Source organism: Cyanistes caeruleus, chromosome 3, assembly GCF_971803275.1.
Source record: "Cyanistes caeruleus chromosome 3, bCyaCae1.hap1.1, whole genome shotgun sequence".
In the NCBI taxonomy this organism is placed as follows: domain Eukaryota; kingdom Metazoa; phylum Chordata; class Aves; order Passeriformes; family Paridae; genus Cyanistes; species Cyanistes caeruleus.
This window is the reverse complement of record NC_141703.1, coordinates 94193439-94217866: the sequence shown is the minus strand read 5'-3', so window position 1 is coordinate 94217866 and position 24428 is coordinate 94193439. Positions and strand designations below refer to the sequence as shown.

The 24428-nt window shown below is 43.1% G+C and overlaps 1 protein-coding gene across 1 annotated transcript; it reads left to right on the top strand.

Moving 5' to 3' along the window:
- Positions 1-8099: 8099 nt before the first annotated feature.
- TBX19 (T-box transcription factor 19) lies at positions 8100-24306 on the top strand. Its single transcript, XM_086879444.1, has 8 exons — positions 8100-8320; positions 13912-14176; positions 16030-16164; positions 16924-16985; positions 17979-18040; positions 18681-18869; positions 19899-20031; positions 20865-24306. The coding sequence occupies exons 1-8, from the start codon at positions 8124-8126 to the stop codon at positions 21097-21099; spliced, it is 1278 nt and encodes a 425-aa protein (XP_086735570.1). The 5' UTR covers positions 8100-8123; the 3' UTR covers positions 21100-24306.
- Positions 24307-24428: the final 122 nt, after the last annotated feature.

The following is a 24428-nucleotide window of genomic DNA, read 5'->3' as shown; positions in this document are numbered from 1 at the left end:
CTGGGGGGAGTTTTTGTGTCACCAATGTTTTGCAGCAGCTTCACCTAGCAGTTGCAGGCACCTAGACAGCTGGTTGTCAAGAGTGGAGTTGTTAAGGTGAGGATGATATTTTCATTGCTTCTTATTTACTTAACCTCTAGAGTCAACCTAGGTAAGCCAGCAAGCTGTCCTTAGTCCATACTACAGAGAAAATAATGGCTGGTGCTATTCTGTCAGCAAAGACAACAGGAAACAACCTACCTCTGAAATAAATAAGTCCTTAGTGCTGATGTACACTCAATAAAATGTAAATGAAGTAAAATATCAGTAATCTATGAAGGTGTGTTAAAAGTAATTAGAGGCAATTATTTTATTTATTTTAACTTTCAAAAAGCTGGTCTGTTTAAGTGTGCCTGCTATGCATCCAAAGACCTGCTGTGGTTTAATATTCTATGGCAGAGTATCAAGGCTCAGTGTGCATCAGGCTGTTCAGGCTATGTTACACTTTCTCCTAATTGACAGGCAGGTGGTTTGTTTTTTTCCTGTCTGCAAGGGTGGTGGTGAGACTTGTGTGCTGTGGGAGACTGTGTTAAGTTTTCAATTATCTTTTTTTCATGGTTTTTTGATTGTTCTTCTAAGCAAGCTCTCTCACAGCTGACGCAACTGAAATTTCTGTCCTACAGGAAACTCCAAAGTTGTGTTTGGAATACAAGCAGCAGCCTTCTGTAGTGTAGAAACCTAGGGGTTTGCATTTTATCTTTTTGAAAAGGTTAGTGTCCCAGGAATGTCAGGAAAGCTGGATACATCTGTGTCATATCAAGACAACTGTGATTCCTCAAAGGGCAATAAATCCTTTCGCTGTCTAATAGCTTAGAGATGTTTTGCTTGCCTAACTCAGCCTCCTGCATAACCACAAAGCTGTTGAACTTTGCCACTTCAGACTCATGCTGAGGTCTTAATACTTGAATGGTTAAATAAATGTGAAATCTTCATCTGAAATCCCTAAACAGCAATCAGCTGCCCTAAAGCACATTCTGGTGATTAATGAACTTGCTCCTTAGAAATGCCCTGAAAGGGTTTCCCAGTTATGCTACAGCATCTAGACCCGAATCCCATTATCTTGCAAAGTCACCAGCATTCAAATACAGTGACAAGGCTCTTGGAAAGCTGCTGTAATGTCTGCCCCTTTCCCTTCTCCTTCCCCAAGGTCTGATTTGCAAGAGAAGGTATTTCACGGATGTGAGCCATTCAAAGGTGGGTGGTTGATAGTTATTTCCATCCCTAGCTTGTACCTTTGCTGTTGAGCTCAATATGTATGGGGGTACAGGCTTGTAGCTGCCCAGCCATGAAGTGCTGGAGAGTCCTAAAGGGGAAAAAATTCTGTTTTTCTCACTTTTCAGATGAAAGCTGCTGATGAATTAGAGATGGAATAGTCTATCTAAGCTGCCAATCTTTGGGATTGCTATTTTAAGTTAGCCTGGTTGAAACCCTTTTAAGTTTCTCTTGTGTTCCCTTGTGGCATCTCTAAGAGAAGTTATTCCCAAGAATTCGTGCTTCAAAACCTCTGTGGGGATAAGTGTGGAGTAACATGGGTGTAGTGGAAAAATGGTACAATGAGAGTGTCACCTGGTCAGTGAGATTTCATTGCAGCTCTGAGGGGCTGTCATGCCCTAAAACCTGGGGAAGTACTGAGAGCTGGACAGGGGCTTTGTACAAGGACACATAGTGACAGGACAAGGGTGAACAGCTTCATACTCGAAGAAGGGAGGTTTAGATTAAGGATCTGTAAGAAATCCTTTACTGTGAGACACAGGAACCGATTTCCCAGAGAACCTGTGGATGCCCCATCCCTGGAAATGCTCAAGGCCAGGCTGGATGGGGCTCTGAGCAACCTGGTCTAGCAGAAGGTGTCACTGCCCATGGCAGGGGGGCTGGAGAAAGATGATCTTGAAGGTCTCTTCCAACCCAAACCATTCTATGATGCAATATGTGGTGTGAAAAGAAAGTATTTTATCATGGGCATGTGCTCCTGTGGTTTCTGTTTGTGTGTAACAGGATGTGTCAGGCTCATCACTTTTGAGAGAATCAACTGCTTAAATGGAGTTATATTTGCAACTTGTTAACTCTCATTGTTAGCAGAAAGCTTTAACCTACGCATGCAGGTCGAAAGTGCATGTTTAGTTTGCTCAGTAAACACTGAATGTACTTTTGTTCTGAGATGTAAGTAGGACTTAAAGCTCTCCTTAGAATCTCTTACTTTTTAAATTATTTTCTGATCTTAAAGACGGGACCAGTAATAGTTTCTTCCTCTAGGTGATAATTCATGTCTGAAGACGTCACTGAAGGTCTTCAAGTAGAAAAAAATAAATTGAGGAAAAGTATAGTTACTGTTTAAAACAAACAAACTTACATTAATCACCAGCCTGAGTACATATATTTGGTTTGCTATCAATCTTTTGGTGAGGGGGCTACAGGGGTGGCTTCCCTGGGGAGCTGCCAGAAGTTTCCCATAGGTTGATAGAGCCAAGGCCAGCTGGTTCCAAGATGAGCCTGCTGCTGGCCAAGGCTGAGCCCAACAGCAAGAGTGCCTCTGGGATAACGTATTTGAGGAGAAAAACCCCTTGCACTAACACATCCAAAGAGATGGGAGAGAATGTGTGAGAGAAGCAGCCCTGCAGACACCAAGGTCAGTGGAGAAGGAGGGGCAGGAGGTGCTCCAGGTACCTGAGCAGAGATTCCCCTGCAGCCCATGGTGCTGAGTGTGGTGAGGCAGCTGTGCCCTGCAGCTCACGGAGGCCCATGGGGATGCTGCAGAGACCCACCTGCCAGAGCAGATGGATGCCCATATGAGGCTGGGATTTGTGGGAAGCCCAAGCTGGAGCAGACTCCTGGACAGAGGAGCCCACACTGGAGCAGGTTTGCTGGCAGGACTTGTGACCCCGCAGAGGACCCACACTGCAGCAGCCTGTTCCTGAAGGATTGCACCCCATGGAAGTGACCCGTGCTAGAGCACCATGTAAAAAACTGTGGGAAGGGCTGGTGGAGAAGTTCATGGAGGATTGTTTTCCATAGGAGGAATCCTGTGCTGGAGCAGGGGAAGACTGTGAGGAGTCCTTCCCCTGAGAAGGTGGAAGGGAGGAAGAAGAGAAAATCAGGAGGGAAGTCAGGCCTGGGAAGAAATGAGGGGTGAAGGGAAGGTATTTTAACATTTAGGTTTTATTTCTTACTAGCTTACTCAGTTTTCATTGGTAATAAATTAAACTAATCTCCCCAAGTCAAGCCTGTTTTGCCCATGATGGTACCTGGTGAGTGATCTCTCCCTGTCCTTATTTCAACCCATGAGCCATTTGAAATATTTTCTCTGTCCCTGCTGGGGATGGGAGAGGATGGGAGAGACAGAGCAGCACCCACCCTTTGGCAGGTACCTGGCACCTATACAGGGTCAACACATCACACTACATTTAGTTTTTTTCTTTGGGTTTGTTTGTTTGTTTTCTTCCTTCTCATTTTAAAAAGCAGAAAGATTGTTGTGGAAAGCCTTCGCTGGTCCTTGGGCTCAAAATTAATCTCAGTGTAATCTCAGTTACAACACCAGACAGGGAGGTACCACTCGAACACGCTGCTTGCCTCGCTGCTAAAAACATACCCTGGGGAAGTTATTGAAACTGTCCCCCCCACCCTGACATTAATGAAAAGGCTAATCTTCTTTAAGTCTCCTCTAGCCTAGCAATCTCTTAAGGGGCTGGATACATGATTAAAAAACAGAAGGAAAGCAGCTGTCTTTTTATCCATTCTTAATTATTCCGTGGTAGTTGATAGGTGTTGATTTCCTGGGAGTGTCATGGTGATGGAGGTTACATTTCCCGGTGCTGTTGGGACTCAGTGTTCAGAGGGGGGTTGGTTGAATGGTGCTCTGGGAGCTTTGGAGATGGAAAGAGTGAGTCTTATTTTCTGCAATTTCATCTGATGATGAAAGGCTGCCTTTTCTTTGGAAACATACAGCTAAAGGCCAAAAAACAGCTATCCAATGTCAAGGCAAGAAAGCCCTCTTTAATTACCTTTTTTCTTGTTTGCTTTTTTCCCCCCCTTCTTTCTGTGTACCTCACCAGCTGGTGGCCAGGGGCATTTAAGAACAAGCATAATTAGAAAGTCAAAAATAACCCCTTGCTTTTTCCTGCTGTAACTTGAAGTTAAATAAGTATTGCAGGATTGTTCTGATTGTTCTTTCACTGCTCTCTCCAGTCCTCATTGCTTCATTTAAAATATGAGTTACTAAATTCTTGTTAATAAATTGGAGATGACTGTAAATGTTGTGCTTGTGTTTTGAGCTAGTTCTGTCTGTGTGCCACAAGGAGTCTGTTCCCTGCTTGGAAGTGCCCAGCTCTCCCAGCTGTGTTTCAGGGAAAGCTTACAAATTTGCAGGTTTTGTAAGGGCATTTTCTGTTCCTTCTGCTGTGCCCACTGATTTGCTTGTCTAATTAAGTGAGTGACAAGTGCTAGAGGAGCAATAAACAGTCTTCTGTCCTGGCACTGGCTGTCAGTCACCAGGAACATTTACTGTGCTTCTCTCTAAGTCCAGCTACTTTTTCTTCAAATGTCAAGTTCAGGGAAATTTAACTTCCAGTCCAAGGAATAAGACACATCTGAGAATGGATTGTTCTCCGTGCCCTGGCAATACCTACAGCCAGTGACATTAATCTGTTTGGGCCTCTGTTTCAGCACCTGTAGACTTGAAAATATTAATCTTGCAAGAAAGTAGGAGAAAGAATGGTTGCTTGGAAAGCATTCCAAGTTGTTGCTTAGGTGAATGGAGAGACAGAAGATTAGAGGATGTCTCTCACTTCTCCTAAAACAGCCTGAATATTCAAAGTAAATTTCCACCCGTAATATTTTTGTTAAATGAAAAGCCAACAATAAACAAACAACTGTGACTCTGAATCTATCTGCTTTCTGTTCTGCAGCCCTCTCCCATGGCAGCTGTGTGAAACAGGACACAAAGCAAAGAAGCCTCATTCACAGAATCTGGAAGTGTGTTTTAAAGTAAAATCTCAGGCCCAAGTACATGCAGCTGAACATGTGCTTGCATACTTGTAAACTTATTATTTCTTTGGCTAATTCTTTTAGGTTGGAAAGATGTGTCAGTGGCGAACTCTGCCTTCTGCTACATGCAACACAAATTACTCTTAGGCTGAACAGGAGCTGAAACAACCTTCCCCATGCTGAAAATAGTAATTGGGCCATTCCCACTAACCAGCCACAGGTAACTACTCTCATTTTGGAAAATGTTGTGGTTCCAGGTGTCCTGAGCTATGGTAACAGTTACTAAAATTCAAACTGTGAAAGCCAGGTATTTTAAGTTGTTAGATTTGTGGTTTATTTTTTCCTCTGGACACTAGACTTTCAACAATCAGACACCTTGTATGAGTGATAACCATAAGCACACAAGTGTTACCCACTTCTGAGATCTGAAAGTGCATTTTATTACTGGGCAGGATACAAATTTTAGTATGATACTCCGAAGTAAAAACATTCGTGCTTGGGGATGCTAGCTATGAAAAACAATCCAGTCTTATTGATGAAAAACTCTCTTCCTAGCCCACTGCTGGAACAGGTCCATTATCCATTACCCCTCCTTCTCTACATCTCAGTCCCAGGAGTGCTTTGGGCAAGCAGTGCACTCTAAGCAGGACCTCTCTTTCTTTTGCTTTGTGGCAGCCTCCATTTCCAACCCATCTTTGCTGAGCATATTCTTTACCTCTAGTGATGCACCAGTGTCTGCTGGAAAGAGAGAGTTTCACTTCCTCATTTGGAAACCCTTCCACCAACGTGAACTGTTGTTGCTTTTTTGCATACTTTTGGTTTCCTTTAAGTTCTAAGCATCTTGAGGAAGGTAGATGGGATCTGATTTTTGGAGGCTTTAATCCAATATCACTCCACTTGAAGCCCTGCAGGAGAGATGGGCAGTGAGTACTTCTGAAAGCCAGGCTGCTCCTCTTTTTATTTGTCTGTTGAAAAAAACTGTGTGTAACTACTGGAATATTATTACTTTTATGAGCTGTTGTCACTTTACCTGCCTTAACTTTGACTCTTCTGATTTCTGAGCAATTATATCTAAAAAGGCTGTATGGAAATAGGGCTTCAGCTAAAAAAAAATCCCAAAGTAACATGTACCTGTTTTAGAACTTACTGAAAACCTGAAGATGCTGAATTGAAATTCATGGCACTTCTACCAGCTCCAGCTATTTGCATCTGTAGTATAATAAAATTTAAAACTGTCTCATGTACTCTCCTATGCATTTCCTATGCCATTTGATCACATGTAGGGAAAAAAAATCAGTAGCAGCTTCTTTCTCCTCTTTGAGTATTTGGAAAGGGGAAGCCAAACATAAACATGTTCCATTTACACCAGCCTACCTGAGATGCAATTATTTTTCCAAATGCAAAGTGGTACCCTTCCAGGTACCTAAATATCCTATAGATTTTGAAGTACATTCTTTAGCTGTTCAGCAGTGAAAGTGGGCTGTTTATCAACCAGAAGTTGCTGACATCTGCTAATGTAACTCACCTGTTCTAAGTTTACTTATAAAATAATCTAGGTATTTTTGTTATGAGTTGACAATTAAAAAAAGAAGAGGGGAAGAGGACTCAGAGTGTGAAGTTTGAAAGCAGCATAGAATCATAGAATGACTTGGGTTGGAAGGGTGCTAAATAAGGCACCATCAAGCTCTGGCCATTGTTGTTTAGGTGGATGGTACCTCTCAGTTTTTTTAAAGGCAAGACCTGTTGAGCCTTGTGGATGATGGCTTTAACTTAAATTCTGTTTTGTAAAGTGTGCCATGCTTTTTCTTGTCTGTAAAAAAATCCCAACAGTGATCCACGAAGTCATTTTGTCTTTCTAGAAGAGGCAGAAGCACAGAAATTCAACAGGGACTATTGAATTGAAAGAATGCAAAGTTCTCAATAAAGAGGCAGAAAATGAATTTCTCTAAAAATGGCCTCTAGGACTACGTTTTCATACTCAAGTCCCTGACTATGTCATGTTCAACAGACTAGCAATTTAAAAGACATTATCAGAGATGTATCAGGAGAAGTTAAGTACTCCAGCATTTGTTATATACCAAAGTCCAGTGTTTTCAGGTCACAGTTATTTGTTGGGCTTCCACTTAACCCTCCAGCATGGGACCAAACTCACATCTCTCCTCTCCTTGGCTGAACGCTGAGATTGTTGGAGTCCTCAGTAAAATGGTGGGGTTTTTTTGTGGAGGGCATGTGTTGTTGGATCAGAGAAGGTCTCTGCATGAGGTGAGAGGGAATGACTTTTTGGAATGCTTTTGCATGAGATGGGCCTTGAGTTGGTCAGCAGTGCCAGGCCTCAGGCAGTTAAGATCATCCCAGCCCAGAAGTGTGCAGTCTGTCCCTGGAAAGGCAGCCAGAGGGGTGTTCAGTCACCTGTAAGGTGCAGCAGGGGTTTTGTGAATGACAGAGGGACCAAGGGATGGTCACAATGTCCATCCACAATGGAGTGCAGGGAGGCTGCCTTCTCCTTGTGCATTGAAACCTCGGTGCAGAAAGGTCTCTTACTACTATATTTTGATTTAGGAATGTAGAAGAATGAGGTTAATGCATTTATGCGACATTCATGGTGAAAATATTTTAAGACAACCTTCTCTGTGTAACTATCTTGACTCTTCCCAGCTCCTTCAGTTAGAGTCCGCACCAGCGTGAATGCAATTTCCATGCATTGTTTCAGTCTGGAAATGAAACAATTTTCATTAATGGAAACCTGGTTCTCAAGCAGAACAATTAGACCCACTTCAGGTTGAAAAAAGATAAAAGCATGCTAATTTGGATGGAGGACTCTTCTTTCAAGGCAGCCAATTGAGTCATCAGCCAGCCACCCACCTGACTGTCTAACAGGTAATTAGGAGATAGTCCTCTTTTTGTGTGGAGCGTGTGCGTAAACCTCCACACACTGGTGTCACTGCCCATTGGGACTTCCAGGGGAAAGAGCCAGGCAGTGGCAGAAGAGTGAGGAGAGCACGTTTGTCAGACGGTGCCCAATGAACTGACTTCTTTTTTTTTTATTTAGCTTATTATTTTTGTCTTTTCAGCAGCTACCTGAAGTTTCTGGCAGTAAAGCCGTCATGGCAGACCTGGGCTGCAAAAAACCCAGCGACTGCACCGTCTCCAGGCTCCTCAGCGTAGTGGAGAGTGAACTCCGGGCTGGGAGAGACAAAGGCGACCCCACGGAGAAGCAGCTCCAGGTTGTCTTGGAGGATGCGACGCTCTGGCAGAGATTCAGGGAAGTCACTAATGAGATGATCGTGACCAAGAATGGCAGGTGAGTGATCTGCTCAGCACCGCGGGCTCAGTGGAGGTGACAGCCAGGGGGGTTAAGCTCTACAATAATAAACAGTGTGTGCAGACTCGAGAGAACTGCAATGAGCACACCAGAGTTTTTAGGGGACTGCAGCCTTGCAGTCTGCTAAAACCAGTGTACGAACAAGATGGGGTGACCCTGCTTCTTTCTGGTCACTGCCAAACCATTCCTCCTATGAAGCATGCTGGAAAAATATATTGACTAACTTGTGATTGCACAAAAAGGAAACTTCTGCAAGGGAATGCCTCTCAAACCTTTTGGAATGACTTCTTATGCTAATAATCATCATTCTATATTAACAAGTCCTCACCTGTAGGCTTCAAATTACTGCACAGAAGCAGATTTGTGCTGTCATCCCCAGCTGCAGTTCCCATCCCTCTGGCCTTGGGTATTGACAGCTTGTACAAGCAGTCTGTACCAGAATGGGTGCAATAAAACTGCCCTGTGTGCTCTCTGTGTATGTGCAGTCTGAATGCATGGTCCCACAGCTGTTGCTGGTGCCCTTAGAAACAAGAGTGGAATACTGCTTAACATACACAGTTTTAGAAGGACAAAACATTGTGGTATTAATGGATCAAGTCTTACTATTTGGGGAACACAGGCACAGGAAAAAAGTGAAAAATCTGTTGAGAAGGATGTTAATTCTGAATCAGGCACTGTCTTGAAGAAGGCTCTCCACAGAGGCTCTGCTCTGAACTGGGCTGACAGCAGAGTCCAGCCCAGAACAGACAAGCAGTTACCACAGTAAGATTTGCACAGTGGTACTAAGGTTTTTACTTTATTTATTGTCTCCAGCCCTCTGCTGCCCCTCACCCCAGCTGCTCCCTCAACATGCATATGTTTTGCAAGACCTCTCAGGAGATGCACATAAAAGAGAGGAATTAAGAGATGGAGAGAAAGATTTACTCATGTGGTGTGAGTTTCATTAATTTTTCAGACTTTGATTTAGCAGAATTTGTGGATGAAATGACTGTGGACTGTAGTTTGATGAAGGAGATAGGTGGAAGCAGTAAAAATGAAAAATCTAGTCTGTTGGCTCAGCAAGGTGATCCTGCAGCAGTTACCTTCCCAAAGTACCAGCTCCTGGTGTAAGAGTACCTGTTGCCATTCTGATTCCTCCTAATAACCTATACTGATAGAAATCTGCTGCTGAGGTTCTCTTTATATCATGAAGCTGCTTTTGCTTCATTTAAATTGCTTTGAAAACTGCTATTAGGCTACAGCAAACTTCAAAGTGGACTTTTACTTGGTGCACAGTAGCTTAAACTGGCTATTTAGCAGTGAAAGTGACTAAAAATGAGGTAAGATGATTAATTAAACTGGTACAAAGAATCACACTTTACCAACAGGGTTTTTTCAGTTTCTTTCCTCTCAGCTAATGAAAATCATGACTTCACAGTGATAGTAGCTCTTTCTGAAATGTCAGGGTGAGTGCATAGATAAAATCTTTTTATAATGTTGATAAGGGAATCTTTCATTATCTGAATATGCCTGGGTACTTTTTATTTCATTGTGTAAGCTGCCTGTTTTTTTTATTTTAACTTATACACTCCTTATCAGCCGGATTCTACTTTTCCTATAGCCAGTGACATCTCTAAAAATGTCAGTGAGAGCAGGAATAGGTTCTTTATGATCAAACTACAGCAATCTCAAAATAAAAAATTATGAAAGTATGTCACACTGCCGTTTGCATGATTCCTTCTAACATAGTTACTGTAGCATCAGAGACTATGAAAAAGGATCTCTGCATTTCTGAAAGTATCTTTCATCTGAAAACACAGCAGCACACTAAAACAAAGAAACTACAGGCTGTGGCCTGCAGCAAAGAACTCTGAACCATGCTATTCAAAAGGAGACAAACTCGAGACAATTTCCTACGAGTGCTGAGTTTTTCTCAGGTTCAGGATTCTTCAGTGATTGTCTCCAGAGAGATTCTCTGTAGAAAAAATATTGATCTCATTCTGCTGCTGCTAAATGAGTACAACTAAACCATTCTTGCTGAAGGGTAGGTGAATGCTTTTGAAAACTGTGTTCTACAATGAAAGAGAAGAGCCAGCCTGAACTTTTGTGTGTGAAAACTAAAACAGTTGGTGTGGACAGACACATTGTTAGCAAAGCTCAGAAATTAAACAGAAACCCGATACAGGAGTATCCCAGAGAATGAAAGTCTAATTGATTAGTGATCCTCAAGTGTCAAATTCTGGCATGCACAATTCTATCTGCTTTGAGTCATCTCTAATTGGTACTGAGGGTCCCAAAATGTCACAGATAGATGAACCAACTTCAGTGTTAATATACAGATATGTCTCTGACTGTATCATACTTCATTATAATAATCACCTGCCCCAGCAATATGCCTAGGGGAGATAGATATATTCTGAACAGGATAGACATCATTAAAATTAGACTACGTGCTATATCACAAAATACATCCCAATGGGTGCAGCTGATACAGTGGGAAACCATCTCCTATTTTACTCAGACCTATTGTATTCAATTGACATTTCAATATCAAATGTGCTGTTACCTGACTGAGTGGGTTTCCTTTCTCTCAGTGTTTATACCACATTAGCTAGGCAGTATCCTGAGCCTTTGCAATCCCTGCTATTGCCTGGAGACAGGAAGGTGCCACTCTTCCCCTCTGTGTACGGGGAGAATCTGTAGGGCATCAGTGCTGGCTGCCACAAGTGGGGGAAAAGAAGCCCCGTCCAGGCTTGAATGCTAAAGCAACTTTACTGGTTACTGCACATTCAAGTTTGATACCAAACATCTTTCCACTCAAGGTCTGTACTGTGGAGTAATTGCAGCAGATTTGCTCTAAATAAATTGAAGAGGCTGAAGTGCTCAGCTATTGCAGCAATGGAGGTCACGTGTGCACCTACCTGGTCATTGAAACAAACACTCTGAAACAAATTTGGAGAAGTCACAATTTTCCATGCTAAAAGACAGATTTTAACAGTTAAGTCACTTAATCAGCAGAACGTGTTAGGTGGTAAGTTTCCCATCGTTAGGGTCTGTATGGTCAAGACATGCTGGTCCAAGCGAGGTGGGGAATTACTGGGTGTGACGCTGGTTAACACAAGGAAGTGCTCTAATCTTAGTTCCACAGGAGGTTAGAATTGATGGTGACTGTATTCTCTCCTGGATTGGTCTATAGGTCCTTTGGGGATAAATTTGAGCCTCTCAAATAAAAAGGCAGAGCAGCCTGCCTGCATTGTGGGCAGAGGAATTTGCAATCTGTGTGTAACACAAATAGCTCTGCGCAATCTAGTGAAATTAAATTTTCATGTGGATTAATTTTACCCTCTAATTCAATTTCAGCTATGTATCTAAATGTGGTACTTTGAACATTGACTGGGGGAGATCTAAGCATTGGAAGGAGCAATACATCCATACTTCTTATCACATCCCAGTTTTGTAGCTGATGCACCCTGATCAGAAATACACGTGCAGTGTATAAATCCTTGACTAAGCTTCTATTTAATTAGAAATGTCATGGTTCTCTGTACCTTAGAGAGCAGTGAGGAGTGCTGTTCCTCAGGGGTCAGTACTGGGACTAGAGCTTTTCATTACCTTTGTTGGTGACAGGTGCACACCCTCAGCAAGTTTGCCAGCATCCCCCAGCTGTGTGCTCTGGTTGATGTGGGAAGGGAAGGGATGTCATCCAGAGAGATCTGGACTGGCTTGAGAGCAGGGCCTGTGCAAACCTCATAAAGAGAACTTATTAGCTCTGCATTAAAATACTGGGTGGCTGGGTGGAGAACTGGTTCAGAGCAGCCCTGAGGACCAGGACTCAGGAGTGTTGGTGGACAAGAAGCACAACACGATTCACCAACGTGCACTGACAGCCCAGAAAGTCAAACACATCCTGGGCTGCATCAAAAGCAGCGCAGCCAGCAGGGGGAGGGAGGGGATTCTCACCCTCTGCTCCGCGCTCCTGAGACCCTTCCTGGAGTGCTGCATCCAGCTCTGAGGTCTTCAGTACAGGAAGGACATCGACCTGTTGGAGCAAGTCAGGAGGAGAGAATCTCTCCTCTGAGGAAAAGCTGAGGTAGTTGAGGTTGTTCAGTCTAGAGAGAGAGAGAGAGACCTAACAGCAGTCTCCCAGTACCTAAAGGGGGCTACAAGAGAGCTGGAGAGGGACTTTTTATAAGGACGTGGAATGCCCTTACAAGGGGTGGTGAGGCACTGGAAAAGGCTGCCCTGAGAGGTTGTGGATGCCTCATCCCTGGAGGTGTTCAAGGCCAGATTGAATGAGGCTTGGATCAACTTGGTCTAGTGGAAGGTGTTGGAGACACCAATCCAGGGACTGGGACAAGATGATCTTTAAGGTCCCTTCCAACCCAAACCATTCTATGATACCTTATTCAATACTGCACTGACCATGTATCAGCAAGTGTTAATGTTAGATGAAAAATCTCAAATTTCTCAAATTCTATCTTTTCCTGTCAGCAGAAGGTGCTGAATGTATGCAGAAAAACTATATAAAGGTATCCAGAAAGGTGAGTGGGATGTCATGTGAGACTGATTGTTAGCAATTTGTATTTGGGTGTCACTGGAGAGTATGACTGCAGGGGCAGAGAGTTCCAGTCCTTTAGGACAGCCTGGAGTTTCAGCTCCCTTCTTATGTACTTTGGATGTCTTGTATGGTACCCAAGTCCTGAGAGCTACCTTACCTTAGCCCCATGGTTATGGAGCTCAGGCCATTTCTCTGGTTGCTTGGTGTACTCTCTGTAGCCACAGAGAAAAGGAGCTCAAAGATTCATCGGCCTTCATTGGCATTTATGGTCTGTAAAAGGGAGGCATGGAGAAATGGCAGTTGCCAGGAGAAGTCAGTATGGAGGTGTCTGGGGCAGGGAGGCCGGTTTCTCACGGAAAAGGAATGTAGGAGGTGATATGTAACAGCAATTACATGTATTCCTTGACAAGCTAAGAAGCTTAAAGAATAGGATACCTTTGCTGGGAGACACCTCTGTTCTGATGTCCACACATTATTCCCAGTTCCTGGAAGTGTTGGAGCCCTATTAGCTGTATTGCTGCAGACTTTCAGGCACTGAGGTCTCAATTCAGAGTTGTGTGGCATCGATTGTAAGCACTGGGGCAGACAGAAAACCACTAAAAGTCAAACTGTGGGCTCCTGCAAATCACCTTTACAGAAGAAAATGATAATAATAAAAGGGACCTGAGAAAAGGTGGTGTTGGACCTTTAGGCACAGAAGGGCCATTTTCCCAAAACTGAACAGAGGCAGGATTTTGGTTTTAAGCACACAAGATAGTGGAAGGCTGGGTAGAAGTTTAGAGCTTGCGTTTAAGATGGAACTAAAAGCAAAAGGACATGGTCAAGCTGGTGAGGTCAGGGAATATGGAAGTATGGGACCAAATGACTGGAGAAAACTGCCAAGCACAAGGTCTGATGGCTAGGGTGGATTGAAGGAAGGGAGGATGTTCTTTTATACTGAACTAGTCAGTGAGCATCTGGAAACAAACATACTGAGGAGAGTCTTTCAAGACCAGTTTCCAGTGGTGTCCCCCTGTTTTGTTTCCCCGGCCAGGCGGATGTTCCCTGTTTTGAAGATCAGCGTGTCGGGCTTGGATCCAAACGCCATGTACTCCTTCCTGCTGGACTTCGCTCCGACTGATGGCCACCGCTGGAAGTACGTCAATGGAGAGTGGGTGCCAGCAGGGAAACCAGAGCCACCGAACCACAGCTGTGTCTACATCCACCCAGACTCTCCCAACTTTGGGGCCCACTGGATGAAAGCTGCCATTTCCTTCAGCAAAGTCAAACTTACCAACAAGCTCAATGGGAGTGGGCAGGTATGGCCTGATGTTTCCACACCACCTCTTGGCTTCAATTGCAAGCACCTACCAATCAAGAAATATCAAGGGTGCATTTATGTAATTATAGAAGCCCTTACAGGCCTCTTCACCCACAGATGCCAATTATTCTCTGGAGGCCAAATGTAAACAGGGATAAACAGGCCTTAATTGGCACTTTCAGATTTTAATGGACTTCTTGATGTTAAGAGAGACAGAGTGCTGTGGTTTACTTAATCGTCAGGGGTCTTTTCAGAGTTGATCTTGTGTGCTGGGGATTTTTACATAGGACTTCAGAGAAAGGGGGGAAAAATGGCCATGGGTATTAGGTTTTTGTTGTGTTCCCCAATGTTGTTTGGTGTAAGTGGAATGTTGGCAAGAGTCAGATGGCAGAATAAAAGGCTGCTCCTAAATGAAATAATTACTATGTCTGCTTCTGCATCATGATAATTATCAATATTCTATTGAATCAGCTTTGGCCTTTGGAAAGAAACCACATGTACCAGAAATAAGTGACTTTCTCTTTGAACCCCTTAAAAATGCAAACAGGAAAATTAGTTTTGTTTCATATTTTATTTTTGATGATGCATCTAAAGGCAAAATGTTGCACAAGACCTTTTGTTAGCTTGTTTGTTTTGTACAAAACTCCTACGGTGGATGATACTTGTCAGCCCAGAATCAATTTCTTTCATGTAAATGTTATGTGTTCTCAGTCTGTTATTTCCATTAGGTTTGTGAGGTACCTCCGTAAGCTCGGTACTCTAATGAGGTAGGAAATTATCTCAGGTTTTACAGATTGGAGAACAGGAAGATGATCTGACTTTTCCTTCATTGTATGTGGAACCAGCACACAAGAGTTATTGTAGAGCATAGAACAGGATCTGAATTTGCAAATGCTTGTCTTGTGTCCAGGATCTCAGAAAAGTCAAAAGCCTCAGAAAAATATGCATGGGGGGAAAAATGCTACAGGAAACTTGGAGGGTCAAAGAGTCTCTGGGGAAAAATAATGAGGAATCCTGCATTTATATATGAAGGAGAGGAAAACAGTAGAATGCAGGAGAGGAAAAACCGTATGAGAAACAGAACCCAAACAAATGTTACTAAATAACAAACAACTGAAGCTTCCTTTGCTTTCTTTTGAAATCAAGACCACAGTGTTAAAGTAAACCATGTCCCTACTCCGTGCTTCAGCTGCCCCTTCTGTGATGGTATTAGAAGGAAATTGATGACTGTCAGTGCTTTATGCTAATAGCTGTGTTCTTTCTTTTATATATATATATACACATATATAGGTATATATGTATGTAGGTATACATCAATTTGCAAAGTACAAATTTAAAAAACCAATATTTTTCTTGCACTAGAGCAAATTAAAGGACCTAAAAGACCTCCTGGAATCAATGCTCTTCACAGCTTTTGGTGCCAGGTTAGACACTGCCAAGGCTTGTTTAGATACACTTCATCTTGCCCAGAGAGGAGACTGGGTCGCTGCTGTAGCTTCTTCCTGGCACCTTTTCTGTGATGGTGATTCTGAGTCTTCCAGACAGCAGAAGCCAGACAGGGACTGCTCCTGAGTTGTTTCAGCAGCCTCTAGTGCAGTGAAAGCCGAGTGGTTTGGGTGCTATAGTTGCTAACACAAATACTCACAGATGCTGCTGCATCCAAAGCCTTAAATACAGCCCAGTGAAGTCTCATTCTGTTCAGCCCTGTGGTTTGCAGGGGAGGAAGGCACCTGCCCTGCTGCTTCAGCTGGGGAGGTTCAGCAGTGACAGCTGCTCTGTCACACAGCCAGAGGGTGGCTGTGAGGTACCAGAGTGGTACTGGGGGCTGTCTCTCTGTTTTGCTTCCTGCAGATAATGCTGAACTCGCTGCACAAATACGAGCCCCAGGTGCACATAGTTCGCGTAGGAGGCCCCCACCGGATGGTGATGAACTGCTCCTTCCCTGAGACCCAGTTCATAGCGGTGACTGCCTACCAGAATGAGGAGGTAGGCGGGTGCCACGCTGTGCTCTGGTCACCACTGATGAGCTCTGTTAGAAGCTGATTAACTACAAGACCAGTGTGCCTTCTTGTTTCCCCACCAGTCCCATGCAGTGTAATATTCTGTCCAGTCTAATACTCTGTATTTTCTCTGCAGTAGAACATTGACTAATCTGGTGTCTGGCTCCAGTACTAAGCCAGGTTTAGCTTAATATCCTGCCACAGCTGTTCCAGACTGGTCCATCTGTTTCGGCATCCCAACCCTTTACTGGAAAAAAAAAAGCCAAATAGCCCTACAGTCAAGCCCAATATCTTTCTCCAGCAATAACTGATAGTTATAATGATAACCCTACCTCTCCATGTTCCCTATAATACAATAGTTCATGGCAAAATTTCTGCCCTTTGGAAATTTTTGCTTTGGATTGTAAGAATTGCCAACTCCTGTGCCACATCCCTTAGCTAATGTTGCTGCAGATTTTATTCGTACCTGATAGGAATTCAGTGTTTAAAGTCTCTTGAAAGGGTGCACCATCCCACTGGATTTACCAGACCAGCTCATGCCAGGCTGCCCCAACTGGTGTTTTGCCTGTGGCACTGATCAGCAGACAGCAAAGCTGTCTCCTACCCAGCCCTGGAAAACATCAAGTGTGGGGATACATTTCAGGCTAACTCAGGCAGTTCCACTCAGATTACTCTGGAGGATGTTTTGTCACATTTCTATTTCAAATTGCCTTCACTAACATGCCTTGTTTTCTGTAAACTCAAGATAACAGCTCTCAAAATCAAGTATAATCCCTTTGCCAAAGCCTTCCTGGATGCAAAGGAAAGGTGAGTTCATCTTTTGGGTTTTTTTGATCCAGTAGCTTTTTGCTGCTGATATGGTTAAAACTGTGACATCACCAAATGAAAGATAAATTACATAACTGAATCTTGTTTCTGCTGTCTTAAATCCAGAGTCACTCCAATGATATTACTGGGGAGACTATATAGTTATTACAATAGGTGCTGAAGTGGGTGAACATGCTCTTGGAGATCCTGGCACTTACCTCTGTCTACACAGAGAGCCTGAAATGAGATGGTGTGAGCTTCCCTAGTAGTGTTATACCCCACATAGGTTCACTACAGCATACTTGCACTCCAGTGAATCCCGTAATTTGGTAGGCCAGGGAGAAAAATGTTAACTCCAGGTGTCAAAAAGCCTAGTTGAAGTGAAATTACAGTGTGAATGTAATGTAACTACACTGCTGTTATTAAGTCTGTGTGATAATTTATGATGGGTTTATTAAAGGTAAGATGTCAGAGATGCTTCCATCAGGAATTAATTGTAGTTTGTCTTGCAAAATTTTCCTTGCATCACCCATGCTAATGCACAGTGGCATCCGAATGACGCATTCCAGACCATAATTTCTAATTATTTTGTTTGGACCTGCTTTATCTTCTGACATGTGAAGTGCCCCATGTGCCTGCAGGAGAATCTGTATTTCCTTTCATTCCTCTCACCGCTTAAGAAGCTGCTGTGTGTCGGTGTGAGGGTTTCCAGCTGGGGAAGGGGGAGTGCTGCCTTCAGCTTGTCTGCAAGCAGGAATGGTGCCCACAGGTAGATTTAGAATTCCATGTTCAGCTCCCAAATATGGCACAATCTTAGGAACATTTTTGTTTATCTCATCAGACAAAAGCTCCTCCTTCTTTTATGACAGAACATAGGAAGATTTACTGCTGCCTAGCAAGGTTATAGAGGAGGAATTTTTAATGAATAGTTCTGGTTATAACTTTTGTAGTTTTTCAATGAGAACACTTACCACTAAGTGTTTTGTTTTTCAGAAACCATTCTAAGGATGCTCCAGAGACAGTCTCTGAAGGTCAACATATGACATATTCTCACTGTAAGGTTTTTATTCGTGTCAGCTACAGGTTTTGTGATTTATGATGGGTGCTGGGAACCTGGGCCTTGCTTAACTGGTTCATACTGGTCATTTACTGAGTCCTGAATTTGTGTTCATCGAGAGCTTTTAAAAAAATAAGAGTTAAGAGAACTCACATTAGGAAATAATGTGAGAGGTTGTGCAGAGGGATCATTTTCCACACAAACCAGTTTTTCAATATTAAAAGGAATCTGGAATCAAGATGATATATAACATTTTTAAGGCTTTCTTACCCCTTTGCTTTTGTATTAGTGAATGTTTTTGTCACCTATAAAATTATCTTTCATAGGTAAACAGGTAAAAAAATGAGGGGGAGCAGAAGTTGCATTTGCTTTACTGATAGCTTTTCTTTCATTTGTTCTTTAATGTTTGTGACATTTTCTGGTTGCTTTCAGGTCTTGTTTTCAGAGTTGGTGGGTTGGGAAGGGGGTGGAGGGTTGTTATTTTTTTGTCAATTGTTTCACAAACTAGTTTCTTGGAATCTGCTTGGTATTTCTGAGGCACAGCTGATTGTTCCAGAAGGCTGGTTATTTCTTAGTTGTATGGTAGCACTTTAATGCAGCAATAGCAATAATTCTGTTCTCTCTCTTTTCCCTCCAAGTGGGTGGCTGGTTGATTTCCAACCCGGATCCAATGTGTGCCTCGGGGAGCTCTAATTACCAGTACAGCGGACCTTTGCCTCTGCCCGCTCCGCAGGCTCCCCACAGCTGCGAGAGATACCCAGCCCTGCGAGGCCATCGCCCTGCTCCATACCCACCCTCCTACATGCAGAGAAATCACTCCCCTACAGGTACTCCTGGAGCACTGCTTTGCTGCCTCTGCCTGCCTGCCCCTTGCCTTAGGTTAGCACAAGCACTGGAGTGAGCCCAGGAAAGGGCACGGTGAGTCTTTGGGGCAACCTGCACAGAGCCCTCCGTGCACCCAGGGTGATTGAGGCAGTGAAACAGGAGGTACCAAGACTGGGTGCATCATTAGGAGTGTACTGGGTGCACTCCTAATAAACCAGAGTGTATGATGGTGTTTTCACTGCAGCTTCCAGTTATACAAAAAGCATTTCAGGTCTTCTTTCGATGTCCTGCCATGACGCAGTTGAGTTCTCAAGTCAAAGCAGCTCTCAGGTAGGAGCTGATGTGAGGCAAAGGGATTTTGGTATTGTCAGTACATCTTTTGAGTCCCTTTCGCTTTCTAGATCTGGGTGCAGAGTTCCAGAAATTGATTCTACTTTGATCAGAAGAAGTGGGTCAGAAAGAAGAGTGAGGATCAAGTAATCTGCTTGCTAATTATAATTCAACAAGAATTCCTGTTTAATAGAAGTATTTATCATAGAACAGTTTGACTTGAGAGAGGCCTTAAAGATCATCTTGTTCCAACCCTCCTGCCATGGGTGGAGACACCTTCCACTAGACCAGGTTGTCCAAACCCCCACTCAACCTGGCCTTGAAAATTTCAAGGAATGGGGCAATATTTATTAGACTTTATTAAGTATTTTAGCTCAGATTATAAGGAAATCGCTATCAAAACATTGCCTGACACATTTAAATTATGAAAAACTATTACTCAGACTTGCAAAAATGCAAATCCTACATCTGTTATGCTGTACCTTCTCATGTATCACAGCTGGGATTTCAATGGCACCTTGCTATTCTCTAAGTGAACACAGGAATTTTGCCTTTTTACCTGTGGCTGGGACTTTTGTTCTCTTACCTGTGGTTGGGGACCTCATGATCAGATTGCTGCCTTAAGCCTGTGTTTTGCAGTCTTAAGACAATGTCTGCAATAGTCACGGAGGATTTGTTTGTTGCTTTTTTTCCCCCCAAAGTTAACTTGTTGGAGAGCTCCAGCAATAATCTTCAGGTATTCTCAGGACATGACAGCTGGACTTTGCCACCATCTCCACACACTAACTTGCTCTCAGTGCCACACACAAAGGGAGGTGCCAGCCCTGGACCCAGGTAAGTTTACAGGAAAACTGCTGGTATGAGGAGCACTGAGGCTTGACTGCCCTGGTGATTTTCCCTTTGTTCCAAACTTTAATCAGTGTCCAAGATTTGAAATGTGTCCTAAGTGCCAAATTCAAAATTCCTGGGCAGATCTTTCTGACAAGCTAATTATCTTCTTCTCTTAAATCTATGGAAGCTTTATTTTTCCCTAGCACTGCTGAAAACCAGGATCTTGGAACACCCAGAAAGAATTCTGTTGTCTGTAATCTGTGAGCATTTTAAAACCAAATTTTCTTTTTTTTCATGTATTTCTCACTATTATCTTTCATGAAATGAGGCTCCTATAGGAACAGATGGAATTTAGACCTAGAGAATCAATTAATTATCAAGTATTTTCTCTTCTTTTCCCCAAATGAATGCAATCATTTCTTCTCTATCTTAGGTGTCAGGAAAATCAGCTGCAATTTCAAATGCACTGTTATCTGATTGAGTATGTTTTCTTCTCAGTGTTTATACCACAGCAGCTAGGAAGTATCCTGAGACTTTGTGACTTCCCTCTCTAGAAACTTTTCTGACTCAGCTCCTGAGATGGGGGGAAGTCACAGAGGCACATAAAAATATCTTTTGATTTTTGAAACCTCACATATACTCGCACATTTCTCTCCATGCCTCCCTCCAAGCTGACCTTGATTTTTCACTTAAGATCTTCAAGGCTGATCTAGTTTGGTAACTTGGTTTGAATAGCTGCCTTTGGACAGATAATGAAATTGACTTTACTGTGACAAGTCTTATGCGGGCTAAATGCTTTGAAATAAGTCATTCAATCTGTGCTGCTTTTTTTCCAGCCACTACCCTTGCCTGTGGACAGTGAGCAACAGTGCTGTAAATGCTGCCAACACGGGAAGTGAGGTGAACAGCAGCCCTCCAAGCGTGTTTTTAAGGGGTAATGTCCCCTTACCCGCTGCATCATCAGTGCAAATCCCCCTGCAGGGAATGGTGTCTGGCAGCATGGAAGCACAGGGGGAAGGCGCTCTCACCAGACTGTCCGACTCCACGTGGACATCCTCACACTCCTTTTAATGGACAGGCAGCTCCCGAGGGAAGCTCGGCCAACCAAGACAGACACAAATGGCAAATGATCCCCAAGGAGTGCAGTGCAAAGCAGAATGTATGCAGGAAAAGGACTTCATCACTTCTCATAATGTATCTTTTGTGTGCCAGCTAAGCCAAAATGCAAAGGCAGGAGATATTACAGGACCCAGCTTGTTACTGCATCTTTTATGCATCATTCAGGATGATGTCCAGAAATAATCTTTTTAGTTAGCTTTGCTTCTATATCACATTAAAATGATCAGAGACATGGGACTGAGTGAAGCAGACATGGCAGCTGGATACTCGCATGTCATTTTAGAAGTTCCTTCTGTAACTAACGGCCAAGTCTAGGGAAAACTGTGAGCAAGTTTGCAACTGGTCATTTGAAGGGACAGCACTGCTTTAAAGGCTTTCTGAATCTCTTACACAGGGGTTTTCACAATACCTGAAACTAAACCCCTCAGGATATGAAATTAGTCTGACATCCTAATGCCACCTGCATACAGCATTCACCATCCCCTTCCCTTCTCCAGCTGCTCTTTGCTGTGTGTGTGCCATGGGGACAGTGGGCACACTCAAGCTGCAAAAGTGGCTGCATTGTAGCAGCAGGGTGAAGGGCAGCTAGTTTAGCATTTGGAGTCTGATGCTACAGTCTTTGAAATGGAAAGTTCCAGTATTTCCAATATGTGCTATTTTTGAAAGGGTGGAGGGAAAAGAATTACAGAAAAAATATTCAGCTTGCATTTCCACTTTGCTTCAGCTATAGAGTACAAATAAACTATGAATACATGGTGTATTATCTCCTCAGTGCCTTTCCAAGGTGTAAACACACACACACAGTCTTTCTCACCTAACAACCTCTGAGCTATTTAAAGCAGCTCTGCCAGAAGCAAATTGACAGAACAGGAATTTTCTGTTCCTTGTCCAGTTACTGGGTACAAGCTCCTGGGCGTGGTATTTCATGTCTTCACATCTATTTCCCTTCTCACTTTGTCTGCTTCAGCTTCCTTTTTCAGGCTGCTGCTTTTTCTATCCTGCATGAGTGTGCAACACAGCATAGTGGAGTCCTGATCCTGTCTTGGATTTCTAACCACGACTGTGATGCAAATAAGAACAGCCATCCCCCAGACCTCCTTGTCCTTTCATGTATCTCCTCAGTCAAGCCCTATAAAATTCTCAGAGAAGAGTTCTGCTGTTTGGTCTCTATAAAGAAAAAAACTGCAAGCTAACCTATGTAGATATGTTCCCTGTATAATGAAATGCCCAGCAGCAATTCTGGTCTGTTTAGAGTCATGTGCATTGATAGGGGACAATCCCCGGCATAGAAGAGGATTCTCTAAAGCTCCTGTGAGCTGATGTCTCTGCTTCTGCTAGATACAGCAACATTCCCTTTGTGAATACTCATTTACTGCATGCAGACTCTGGGAGCAGCATTCTATCTTGGGTGCGCATTAGAGGCAGAAGCAAGAGGAGCCTTTTGATTCAGGTTTTCAAATATGCATCTGCCTGGTGAACTCAGCAAGCTTGATATTTTATTACCTAGCTTGGAATCACCCCCTTAAGTTGCTCTCAGCGCATTTCCATGCCTTCCCCATCTGGCTTTTCAGATCTGCTGCAGACATGATCATGTGCCAGAATGCACTCAGTAACACTGAGTTAGTTTTGCTGACTTGTGCTGCAATCCCCTAATATCAAAGTAATGAAGTTGCTTTGGGTGTGCATTTTTATTAACAGAGGCATTGGTCAAACAAGGGTTAACAGAGTGCAAAGAGCTCTGCATCCTGCTGTCAGTCTAATCCTCATCAGTTCTGACTGCAAATCTGCCTTCCCACGTTCTGACAAAAGCTTGGTGATGAGTTTTTCAGTGTTATGTTTCTCTACCTTGTGGCAAGAAATGCAAGTAGGTGTTTCTCTCAAAAATAACTCTGCTTTACGAATGAGGTTTATTAACTAACTTATGCTACCCTCTTCAGGCTGTTCAGCTCCCCACAGGCACACCACACACAGAGTCTACATAAAGATGCTAAAAAGCAGGCAAATGGTAACTTCTCTGTGTTCCAGGACTTGCAATGCTTCCTTCATGGTTAATGAGTTGGATAACTTCTTATTGCAGATACTGCATTACAGTAATACATGAGTGATTATAGGGAGTTCCACAAACTGCAATTTTATTTTACAAACAAACAACATAGGGGAACATCTAATTAGCTTTCCTAATAGTCCCATAGGATTGAAGAATTAAAAAAATATCAAAATGAACAGGCAAAGTAATTTTTCTTCCTTTTCACTGTAAAAGCAGCCATGACTCATGTCACGGGAGACAAAAAGTTCTGAGATCTCAGAACTGAGTTAAGTCTTTGTCATTGCAGACAATCTGATTTAGTGTGACCCTGAGAAATGACACAGAAAGATAAAATACCCTTGTTTTGCTCACTACCCGTGGCACCATCTTGGTACAAGCCGGTATTTGTAGCCCAGAGCCTTGGGCTTGAGGATAGCAGGGAGTATGCTGATCTCGAGTTTTGTGTTGGGGAGTCCTGCAGGGAGTGGGACTCAATCCTTATGGGTTCCTTCCAACTTGAGATTGTGATTCTGATCTGTGGTTTTGCAACTCTGGTAAATGATTTGGGAGCTGCTATCTGGTTTGGACAGATTACTTCTAAGCAGAAGAAGCACCGGAGAAAGCTTTTGCTATCTGTTCAGAAGAAAAACTGCAGTTCTATCTTCACAGCTCTCCTTTTCCAGCACAATGGACTTCCCTACAGTGCACTAACAGGTTGGGATGCTGGCTGCAGTGTTCTCCTGTGGGAGGCAGATTCCCTTAAACTCTGTATAAAACTGTTCCTCTCCTAATAAACCATTACTGTGGATTTGGTTTAGCACCAACAGTGCACTTGTTTCTCAGCAGATTTCTGCTTAGCATTAAAACCCATACAATGATAATTTCTGAATGAATATTTCCCTGGTTGTTCTAAGTAATAACTGAAATGGCAGCATGAAAAGATAGCAAAGAGCCCTCTCCCAAGTTTTTATAAATGTTTTGATCAAACTGGTTCCTGACTTTGTGGAAAAAAATATACTAAACATATAAAAATATACTAAAATATTTAAATATACTTAAAGACTGGCTCTTTTGAGATCTCTAGGGTTGCTACCTGCTATTAATGATAGTTTGTAATTTTTAACCTGATTTGGTCACAAAGCCTACAGGGTAGGTTTTTGTCCTGCCAGAACCAATGCTGGGTACACGGCTGGTAGCCCTCAGTCCTTTTATCGGGACAGACCAGGGCCCAGGGCTTGGGAACTCAGCTCCAAGC

Bases quoted from the DNA above. Each gene is read 5' to 3' on its own strand.
- TBX19 (XM_086879444.1), top strand. From the start codon at position 8,124: ATGGCAGACCTGGGCTGCAAAAAACCCAGCGACTGCACCGTCTCCAGG. The intron at 14,177-16,029 runs GTATGGCCTGAT...TGCTTCCTGCAG, and splicing joins AGCTCAATGGGAGTGGGCAG to ATAATGCTGAACTCGCTGCA. The intron at 18,041-18,680 runs GTAAGGTTTTTA...TTTCCCTCCAAG, and splicing joins ACATATGACATATTCTCACT to TGGGTGGCTGGTTGATTTCC.